An 11,655-nucleotide genomic window follows, 5' to 3' on the forward strand; every position below is an offset into this window, starting at 1 on the left:
TTGACACCTAGCTAGTGTGTCTGAGATTATCTCAAATGGTGCCATGGCAATTCTGTAGTGCTGCAGACAAAAATATAAGCATGTTATCTCTTTTGTAACATCCTAGTGGCATTAGGAGGAACGTGCATAGTGTAACTGGCTGAGTGCTCAGATTCTCAGTAGGCTACTGCTTAGAGCTCCCTAAATGGGGAACAAAACAGTGAAGTATGAGTATTTTAAAGGGTTATTATTACTGCATGTCAAGATGCAGCAGAAGCATTCCTATTGTTAAACTTGAAACTATTTCAGCCGCTTCAGAAAAACTCTAGGAAAACTGAAGCTTGGAAGCCCACATTTCTACTATTATCCAACATATTTGTTTTCTTATGGGATCAAGAATCCTCAGATTTTTTAAAATTAATACTGCCAAACAATGACTGCCAATACTTGGAGTCCCATTATTTGCATTGTATAAAGAACTTTATAGTAATTTTAAAGGAAGACACAAAGAACAAAAGCAAATTTTCTTCCCTTTTTACTGGAGTACAAAATGCATGACTATAACAATAGTAACACACACACACACACACAGAGAGAAAAAGTGCTGGTTTAGCCCAGAAAGAAGAAACACTAATATAGATTCTTAAAGTAATTACGTAAGCAAACATTCAATATTTTTAACATACAAAGAGACCTATATAATCAATTTTGTAGAAATACGTAAGTCAATATGAAATGTATTAATAAAATAATAAAAGATCCTGTCAACGTAGGTCACTTGACTAAAGACCACTAAATGACTGCCAGCATAGATTCACAACTCATTATATAATGCTAAACTATTACATTAGGCTAAATGGATGAGTTGGAATGAATATGACCATGCTTTGGACTCCCTAAGCCAAGGTTGCCTACCCCTGCCCTAAGCTAAGAGTAAGGGAAAGTGAAACTAAGGCATGTCAAACTCGCGATGTCACATGACGTTGCGTGACGTATCGCAACTTTTTCCCAATTGCTGGCCATGGAGTGGGCGCTGTTTCTGCATGATGCATCTGGCTGCAGGCCAGCAGTTTGACATGCCTGCACTAGCTATACAAGCTGCTGGAAGAAGAAAAGCTGTTACATTAATTCATGTATGTTGAAAGGCTGTTACATTAATTAAGAGATACTAAAAGAGTAGTTCAAAAAGTATACCTATATTTTTCTACTATAATATGATTTATGTTGGATAATCCATGGGTTATGGAAAATGTTTTATTCCTTCAGTCCATAGTTTCAACAGAGAAATTAACAGCACTATTCTTTCTTTCTGCAGCTTTAGTGGCTATCAAGAGTTCACTTGCTTTGTTCTCTTTTGACAAAATTGAATATAATGTAACTTTGATGAAGTCACATACTGTAGACCTCTCTCACATCATTCCTTCAAAAATCAGATGGACGCTCAGATTTCTAACTTCTTATGGAAAATTCTGTAAAGTTTGATTTGTATTATGAAAATAATAGAACTGCACAATTTTCAGACAAGTTATTAATTTTAAACACAACAGGTGGCAGTCAACATTTTTGAAATAATGACAATAATGAAGCTTTTATTATTGGAACTGGAACACAAAACAGTAGCATTAACATTTGTCAAATTAATAACTATTAAGATAATATCTATCAAAAGAATGTTAACTAAGTTACAATTCTATCCATGTTAAACAACCCAAATTCAAAACATTTATTTTAGTTATTTTGCCTTTATATTTTATGTGCACTTAAACTAAAAACTACTAGCTATCGAAGAAAGTTGATGATCATTAGAAATGAGTGAGAAATATGGCCCATCGGAATGTCTGAATGATTATACAGATCTTGAACCATCATAAAATGTAGAAAAACCCACGTGAACACTTAATCCAGTTACTTAAAATTAAGTAATATAAAACAATGTTAAAAAGTGTATATTGGAAAAAACAAACTCACAAAATATATTCTATTAAAAATGCCTCCAAAATTATGTGGAAAAGGAAAACTTTGCAGTGGAAAACATAAGCATGAATACAAGTCTCTAGATTTATTTGAAGTTTCTGCTGATTATAAACATTTGCAATTTAATTCAAAAGAGAAATTTAGCAAAAAAACAAAAAACCCACCTACACATCCAAAATACTATCAGGGGATAAGAAATGATCTAACTTCTGAGTTTGCTATTTTCCATCTGTAGCATCCTAAACAAGAAGATAGGATGATGCAGACCAATGTTACCTTAGTAATGCACTCTCAAGAAAATATGATGTGATACTAATGTTGCAAATTTATTTTGTCAGTATTCAAGACTCAAGTGTAAGAATGACAAGATAATTGCATCATACAAGATGCATGGCTGAAAGTGTATTAAAAAATAAAGGAAACATTTGCTATAAGCAAGCTAGAACAATTGACATCTTATTATATCAGGTTTTTTTTAAGAATGAATGAAATAAGAAGAAAACACACTAGGACATAATATTCGTTGAAATAGAGCAAGGGTATTTGTTTTAGCAATTAATCCTACTTCATATTCACCCTAAATTAATTCTAATGTTATATATTATTTTTAGAAATTAAAATAAAATAATTTCCTTAACTTGGATTGAATTTTGAATTATTTAGGAAAAATGTCCAAGTAGATTATTAAGGTATGTCCAAAACTGTAAAGCCGTGTTTTTCAAGCTTGGGAACTTTAAAATAGGTGGACTTTAACACCTAGAATTCCTTAGCCAACATGGAAATTCTGTGAGTTGAAGTCCATGAATCTTAAAGTTCCCAAAACTTTAAAACTTTGAAAAACACTGTTATAAAGTCTCAAAGCATGAACCTGAAATAGATTCAATATTGTACACTGCAATGATGCTCCGGTTTTTTACTATAGAGTTACACCTATTACACCAATAGTAAATTGTCAATGGAGTGTTTTCAACTCTCTTTGAAAAGAAAGCAATTATTTTCAGGGGGAAATAATCAATTCATTTCAAGCTTACCACAATATTTACAGTCATAAAGCAAACATTAATAAACAACTGGAGAAGAGATTTCCAGCATCATAAGGGCAAACCCAAGAATAATTCAAAGAGATTAGCACTTTGCTCTTAGTTTGGACTAAAGCTAAAGTTTTAACAAATAGAGTGTGGAGCCATATAATAACAGGCAATTTCTATACATAGTCATATTTTGAAGGGTAGGAACGTCTTCCTTCATCACTTTTGACAGTATTATTATCCATTACAGGAGTCTTCTTGGTTTCATAAGCAGTTCCAGATTTATACCCAGCAGACTTGTAGGAGACTGCCTTGTAACTGAAAGAGAAGTAAATCAAGGTGTCATTTAGTGGAAGTAGGAGCCTATCCTGGAGTTATCTGTCTGAATAACCATTTGTCTGAAATGGTATAGGGTTTCCTGCCTGAACAGAGGGTTGGACTAGAAGACCTACAAGGTCCCTTCCAACATCATCATCATCATCATCATCATCATCATCATCATCATCATCATCATCATCATCATCATCATTATTATTATTATTATTATTATTATTAACAGCAACAATAACAACAACAATAATATCTGCACTGTTCTTTTCAGTACAGTTCTCTACACTTTATAAATATCCAGGGTCTACATAACAAATATAACATTAATGGCCCTCTGTCAGCTTCCCACGGTAAACTATACAGCCAGATGATCTAATTCTACTTTATTGCAAACTATTTTGACAGAATCTTGCAAATCTGAAAGTACATTTCTCTCTGCCTGTCTCCTTTACAGCAAGGAAACTAGGTAGAGTCTTTTCTGAGTTACAAGTTAATCTGTCTCTTATCTGCCTTTCTTTGGCAGCATCTCTTTGCCCAGTCTCCCAAGGTCTTTCTTACTTACCAGTATTATCTCTCAGTCACAATGAATTAAAACTATGTAGGCATTATATACCTATTTAGAACTAGGCAATCAATCATCTCCACCCAACTGAGAGACTCCACACTAATGTCACAATTTGTCCCATCCTTGTTCACAGGCTTGGGCAACAATGCCAATGCCAAGTAGATACTCACTATTTTAATTTTCTAACATTGCCCCATTTGCCCAACAAACATTGCTCCAAGCATTACATGGAAATGAAAAAAGTCAATGAAAATAACAAAATGTTCCAACACTAAAATGATAGATAATCAACTGGAAAAGGAGAGGAGAATGATGCTGTTGTTGTTTTTTGGAGCTTTGCAAGCTTTACAGGGAATAGGGTGGCTTAGCCACATAAAGTCAAGCTTCTCATCACTAAAGAGCTGGTCTTATTGTGATGTTATTGTGGGAGAAATTTGCATGCCTAAAACTTCATTTGTATAAGCAACCTCATTGTCCATCTGAATGGGTTATCTGCCTGAATTACATTTGAAAACATATTAATAATCTAATCATTTTTCCCACATTAAATGTGACTTTCTAGGAGTTTATAAAAGTTGGCCTTTACTGGATATCTACTAAAGAAGTCAACTAGAAGGAAAAAGCAGTATACAAACAGTTAATACTGAAACAAATTTATATGCCGTAGTTTTTTCCAGAACTGTCATTTAAGTACTGTCTTGATTATCTCCTGCTTCTGATTTTAAACATTGTTTGTTGATTATTATTGCTGAGAACTATTTTTTCTCCTCTTTCTGTAGAAGTGGATCATAATTTTTTTTTAAAAAAAAGATAGAATAACTGAAAAGAATCTTCCATAGTCCTTTGTCACACAAGATACAACGTATAAGAATAGGCACTCACTGGGTCTCCTCGGGTACCAGTCCTCGGCAAGCAACACACATCAAAATGCCTCCCACAAAGGCCAGGCCTCCAGCAACCCATCCCACAAAGAGAGCAGCACCAAATGTGTATCTGCAAAATGAAAAGGCAGGACTTAATTTTTTAAATAAACTGGGCCAAACTAAAATAGTTCTGGATTAATTCCACTGAAATCAGATGGGCTTAAATCCGGGATGTCTAATTTACCCTACTAGCTGCAATATGACTAAAGCAGCCCCTCCCCCATCCATCGTATGCAGCTCCTGATTAACTTGAATGTGACTCCCAGAATCTCTTCCCCAAATGCTACCAAATTATAATTTCTAACATGAGAGGGTAGAAAAAAATATTACATATATTAATCATGTTAATGGGGTTTAAATAGATAATTTTAATATTTGTTTGTTTGTTTGTTTGTTTGTTTGTTTGACTCTGGACAACATATAAGAGAAACAAAGAATACACAGGAAAAAAAGTAACCATGCAATGTTAATAAAACTTCAATATATAAAATATAAAATGATGACCAAAAGGCACTGCCTTGGCAAGTCTGGGTCCAAATGCCTGGGGGAAAAGCCAAGGCTTAGTAGATGCATTACAATTTTGCTTTGGAAATTTCATTTATCTGATCGTAGTCCTGATTGCGGCTCTTCTTCCTGTTCCTCGAGGTTATTCTCACAGCCCATTACACGGAGAGTGAAAAGATTATTAAAATGAGCTTACTATTTCAGTGCTTATATTAGGAAAACAGCAACAACATTTTCCTTCTAAGCACTGTGGGCTGAAATTACCTTACTGAGAGTGACTGCATCATTCCTGGTTGGTACATATTAGCTGTTGACATCCAGTAGTCTGTGACAAGCATGTTGGCGAAAACAGATACTCCACAGATAGCACAGATACCTATCAAAAAAAACAGAGATTCTTAGTATTAGGTCCAACGACTCTGTAGCTTATCAAAACTTTAAAAACCTTTTTTATTTACTATGTAATTACAAACAGGGCATGATCATGCAACTGAGTTTTTTTTTAACCTCCACTTACCTTACTAGATTTAAGCTCTATTTCTCAGGAAATATGCTGACACAATTTATTTTGAGCAAGTTTACTTCATTGCAATGTTTGTGAAGTTTAAGAATATCATAGCTATTAGCAGTGCTTTTTTTGTCATAGAACACACAGAACGGCATTTGGGCACCTTTTTTTGAAGGGAATTCAAGAAGACATTAGACCTATCTTCAAGTACTGAACAGCTATCATGCACAAGATGGACAAAATTGTACAGAGTTGTTCCAAAAGGAAATAAAAACATTGAACAATGGACTTGCATTAAAATAAATTGAGCTGGACATCAGGACATCTTACTTCCTGAGAAGAAGAGCTGTTCAATAGTGAAATAGACTGCACTGAGGGATTATAAAGTCATCTTCCAAAGCGTATAAATGGTCTTCTATTTGGCATGCATAATAGTGGATTCCTGTACTCAGCACAAGATTGAACTAGACGATTTTCAAAGTCCCTTCTAACCCTTGCATCCTCTGATATTGTACTGCATTTAGAACATCCAGAGGAATTCTGTTTCTGCAGAAATAATTTGTCAGTTATTTTCTCAATAAATACTTTAAAACAGGCTGTGAAATTGATTGAAATGATTATAAGCAAGATACGCAGCAATATAGGAAATAGCAGGCAACAATCCTCTCCACCCCCTGCCCTGAAATCTTCACAGTGGGCTAGCAGTGAATGGAGGGTGGGATGATGGTGGTTTGGTCAGCATTTGTAGCTGAAGGGGTGGGTGTCAGTACATGCATCATACACAAAAATGCATCATACACAAAATGCATCATACACATCATACACAAAATGCATCATACACATCATACAGTACATGCATCATACACAAAAATGCATCATACACCTTTTCACAAAAATCTTTTTCATTGCAATTCTGTGCAGCCTCAAGTATGAGAATGTGTCTCAGACATGATCGTCTGATATGGTTCTCATAAGACCAAACAATGATTCATTACTAAAGCCGTAAACGCCTATTTGAAATGGATATGAAAACTGGCCTGCTAAGGTAAGTTTATAGGAACCTTATGCAATTTTTAGTGATTGGGAAATGAGGGGGGGAGGGATATGGTTAACTAACAGTCCTTGAGACTAGTTAAAACATTTTAAAATGTTCACCACCTCTTAATTTCAAATACCTCTTTAAAAATAGATGGCATCTTTGAGCCCAATGGAAACTCTAACTCACCAGACACAATGCACATGACTCCAGCAGCCAAAGTCATGCTTGCCTTTGCAGAGTCTTCCATGCTGCCCATCCGTAAACATTTCAGGGAAAAAGTAGCCACCAGGAGACCAAAAGCACCCAGCACAATGCCCACGATCATCAATGCTCTTACAGCCTGAAGCATAGCTATCAAAAAGAAAAAGAAGAAAATAGTACAGGAAAACATGAAGAAAAAAAGTTTCAAGTGAATGAATACATTAACAAATTGTTCACAATTCTGAAGATAACAATGAAGTTATTTTACCATAGACTCAGGATTGGTAGGAATTACTTTAGAGAAAACTGAATGATCAGTTTGCTGTCACAATGATAATGGACATTAGTGTTGAGGGATTTCAAAGGAGAGAGTAGATAAATTCAGGAAAACTATTCACTATTATCATCTTCAAAGGCCTTTTCTCAACGAATGTCAGCTGCTGGTAGGCTGACAAGCAGAATCTCTGCTGCCTTGAACTATCTAACAAAGCATTTATTTATTTAATTATCAAATTTATATGTGTGCCCATCTCATTAAAAGTAACTATCAGTGGTGACCATCAAAAAAAGATACAAAATATGTCAAAATAATTTTTAAACACATACACACACACACACACACACACACACACACATGAGATTTTTGTATCTAGAAGTATCTGAATGTTGATTCCCTGGAAGTATCTGGCATAGCCATAATGGTCATAATGGTCAGCAACTAGATGCTGATCTAGGCTGAAATTTAGGCAAAGCTAGTGTAGAATATTCATAGGAAAGAAGGAAATAGTTAGACTTATGAAGCAAATGCCAAGTCTCTTTCAACAATGTTCACATTCATAACTTCTTTTCAGGTGTATCCATTTTTCCTGGTAGAACAACAGTTAGATTGTAAGCCTGTACGTGTATCTCTTATCAATTTTATGTTTGCATATAGTACCTGGAACCTGAAATGTCCCTTGGTTTTTATTATTGTTATTTTCCAACTTGTAGCAACCTGGCATAACCACATTCGGAGTCTTTTTTTTTTTATTAAAAGTTTTATAAAAGTTTTACAATATAATTCCCCCCCTCTCCAAAACCCTCCCTCCCCCCTCCCTCCCCCCCACTTCCCAGAGCTAATCACAGGGTTAACAATAGGATAATCGTATTCTAACTAACATTAATCAACTATTAGAATAACAAATCTGTAAAATCCTTTAACTCTCTTTTTAACATAAAATATATTAAAATTAAACACAATAATAATAATATCATATTAGTAATTAAGAATAAGGATAAATAAACTGTTGTAACATATTAACAACAATAATACTCTAAAATTCACTCAAAAACCAAATGGAACTTTTTGGTCCCATATTTATTCTCAATATAATCTATCCACATTCGGAGTCTTATATCATATCAGCCTTACAATGCTTTTCTCCTCCAAAAAGTCAAATTATTTGGTGATTAAATAATCATTTATATAATGTTATATTTATCTTAATATTTCAATTGTCCAGGGCTGGAACCCTGAAGTTCTGTAAAGGCAACAACCAACCCCTTGAATTCTACTGAAGCCAATTAGTAACCAGTACAGTTCTCAAATGAAAATGTTGTGCATCTAGCAGCACATAGGAAAGCTGTGCAGAGATAAATCCAATACAACTTCCTTCCACATTTTCAGTTTAACTGGTATTTAGCTGTTTTTTTTCCTGACCTTGGAAATCTTGCCATTAGTCCCTAATTTGTAAAATCTCTGTCTCTTTCTGGGACATAAAAATCAGGGGTACATACTTCACAAGCTTCAGCTTTTGTATCATTACTGCTAATATGAAAACTGGAAAACTGGAAATATATCTGCCAGATAAAAAGCATTTTCTGGCCTATTGCTTCCATACACTGGAAAAGAAGCAAAAGATCTACAGTTTTGCTCTTCTTCTAACCCAATTTTGGACTGTTCTGCCATGCCACAGTCATGTATATACTTAATTGAGGGGGAATTATAAGCATTGGATCCTACTTCTGTAAAGACGTGTATAACACGGGACTGTAAATTCAGAAATAAAACATATTCAAACAAGAACTAAAAAAACAGAAGTTTGCTGGCATACTTTGTTAATCGCTAGATGAGTTGCATGTTTGTGTGCTATTTTTTTCAAAATTATAATGTGTAAATTGTCTGTTATGAACATAATTTAATTCAGTTTGGGTTGACTTCCTTTCTTCTTTCCTGTTGCTTCAGTAATAGTTCAATGTTTAAAATTAATAGAAGGCCAGAGTTAGATTTCCATAGCTTGTAAATGTTGAGATGACGACTTTAGTAATTCTGGAAGGCATATTTATCAAGAACTCATATTATTCCCGCTCTTCCTGTTATGAAAAATCTTTACTATTGATTTATTTGTTCCTTCACAAAGAAAATAGATATCACTCATTTGCTAAAAATAACTTCTAACTTCTCAGTGCCTAATACAATAGTTTGTTTCATTTTAATAATTATTGTATTGTATTGTAATATTATTGTAAACAACTAAGTAAAATTGCTACTTTTTACATAGAATTACATAAGAAACTTACTTCATTTTATACAGATTATGTTGTTGTTTGATAATTATTATTTAGAAGTATACTTAGAAACAAAATGATGTAGAACTTCATTTCAGCATATATTGTTATTCCCTCTCTGCCACTTCTAAATTCATTTTGTAATACCAAAATAATATTTTGTGGGGTTTGCATCCTTTTCAATAAATAGGGCTGTGATGAATTTCAGAATTATTATTTATAGAAATGTTTACTTCAAAACTAACATATTAAATCTCAAAATTTATTTGAAAAAAGGAACCATTACAACATTTGTTAGTAAATCACTAACATTAAGATTAATAGACTCTCAGTCTAGCTCACAACTACTTTATTCATCATACTCCTGTCCAATAATTCCAAGTACACAATCTTTCTGATGAGAAAACTAATACATCCAGCAAAATAAATAATAAATAAATAAATAAAAACTAGTAATATGAAACAAAGTGTATCATACTAAACTAAAACCAAATCACACTGATTTTATGTTAGCACTTAAATAAGACCACTAGAAGATTTTCTGTAAATTAGATTTGTAATTTAAATTTCAAGTTAAAATTCCTAACATGTATGTAAATACATGTATTTATAATGAGAATCATCCACTGAAGGTACTTTGTACGATAAAAATCTAGAACAATAAAAAAAGAACAAAGAGATATGCGCCCATAGGAAGAAAAAAACATGCCAGACAAAAACAAAATTATTCTAATAGATGCGTTTCATTGAGCTTTTTCTAAAAGTTTATTGATCTCAGAATTGTTTTATAATGTCTAGGGTATTTGTACAACTCAAATGTTAGATCAAGTTCTTTTTTCATAACTGATGTGTGTGTATATCTAACTTCCGTCAAGTACATATCCTCATGAGTTAGGCACATTAATACCATGATAAATTCTGAATTTAGAAGTTTTAAAAAATTAAAATAACATTGTTTTATTCTCTAATATTTTAAGGCCAGCAATCTACTTTTCATAGTGGAAAATATCAGACTATCCTGGGAGGAAGAAAGTTGATGCATTTTATTCAAATAAGTAGATAATAATAATTCAATAATATATTAAATTAGTCTTAACATAACAAATTAAAAACAGGCCCAGAAAGAAACCTAACAACTTTAAACCATTTTGACTTCTTCTCTGTAATAGTAACTAGGTTTCAACATTAGTATTTTCTATGCGCTAGTTTTGTAATGACAACCATACCCTTATAAGTACGCCTATCTACTTATTGTAGTCAATATCATGCTCATTTATACAGTATAAGCAAGCTGTTTAAAATATTGTATTTGCCAGATTACAAAAAGCGTTTGCTTTCATTTTATGTCTGCGGTAATTTTGGCCATACCTGGAAGCCCAAGAATTGTATAATAAGGCCGACACTCAGTAAGACCCGAACTCTGACTCACACAAGTCCTCCAAAGGCCTTGATACAGGAATAACGATGTCACTGGGTTATTGTATAAATCCTGGGTGCTCCATGGATCCATCGCTGTGGCTGCAATACAGCCCGCAAACCCAAGGGCTGCGACACAAAAGCCCAACACTTGGCAAAGTGTGGTAGACATATTTTCTTCTGCTACCAAAGCTTAAGGTAATGCCAAAGTCCCCTTCACTGTACTAGCAAATTGTGATTGCGGCAGCCCTTATCAAATAGTTGCCATTAATAAGCTTTGTTTGCTCAACCTGTTTTTACAAGATAAAGCAGTTTCACTCCTGGTGAAAGTGTTGAATGTCTCAGGCTGGTGGCACTAGACTAGAAACTAGACCTTTTCTTCCTATTTCGTCCAATAGTCCATCTAGATCAACTGATAGGCAACTTTCTCTGATAAAGGGTTTTGTAGACTCATCATACATACACCTACTGAATTTTTTTGTTTAGCTTTACATGCATCATGAGTCTGACACATTATGAATTAGATTATTATGACAAAAGAGATAAGAACAATATATTTATGCTCACTTTTGTTATAACAATCTTTCTCAATAATGTTATTAAAACCTAGTTTTGTTTTGCCTTATTCTACTTTTATAAAG

General features: G+C 33.7%; 1 protein-coding gene across 1 annotated transcript; it reads right to left on the minus strand.

The window, feature by feature from the left end:
* Positions 1 to 3,157: 3,157 nt before the first annotated feature.
* On the minus strand, positions 3,158 to 11,186 carry CLDN18 (claudin 18). Its single transcript, XM_015814164.1, has 5 exons — positions 10,967 to 11,186; positions 7,037 to 7,201; positions 5,568 to 5,679; positions 4,759 to 4,869; positions 3,158 to 3,299 (listed from the first exon to the last, which is right to left on the minus strand). Exons 1-5 carry the CDS (start codon positions 11,184 to 11,186, stop codon positions 3,158 to 3,160), a joined length of 750 nt encoding a protein of 249 aa, XP_015669650.1.
* Positions 11,187 to 11,655: the final 469 nt, after the last annotated feature.

This window comes from Protobothrops mucrosquamatus, unplaced genomic scaffold, assembly GCF_001527695.2.
Source record: "Protobothrops mucrosquamatus isolate PMUCROS unplaced genomic scaffold, P.Mucros_1.0 scaffold225, whole genome shotgun sequence".
Taxonomy (NCBI): domain Eukaryota; kingdom Metazoa; phylum Chordata; class Lepidosauria; order Squamata; family Viperidae; genus Protobothrops; species Protobothrops mucrosquamatus.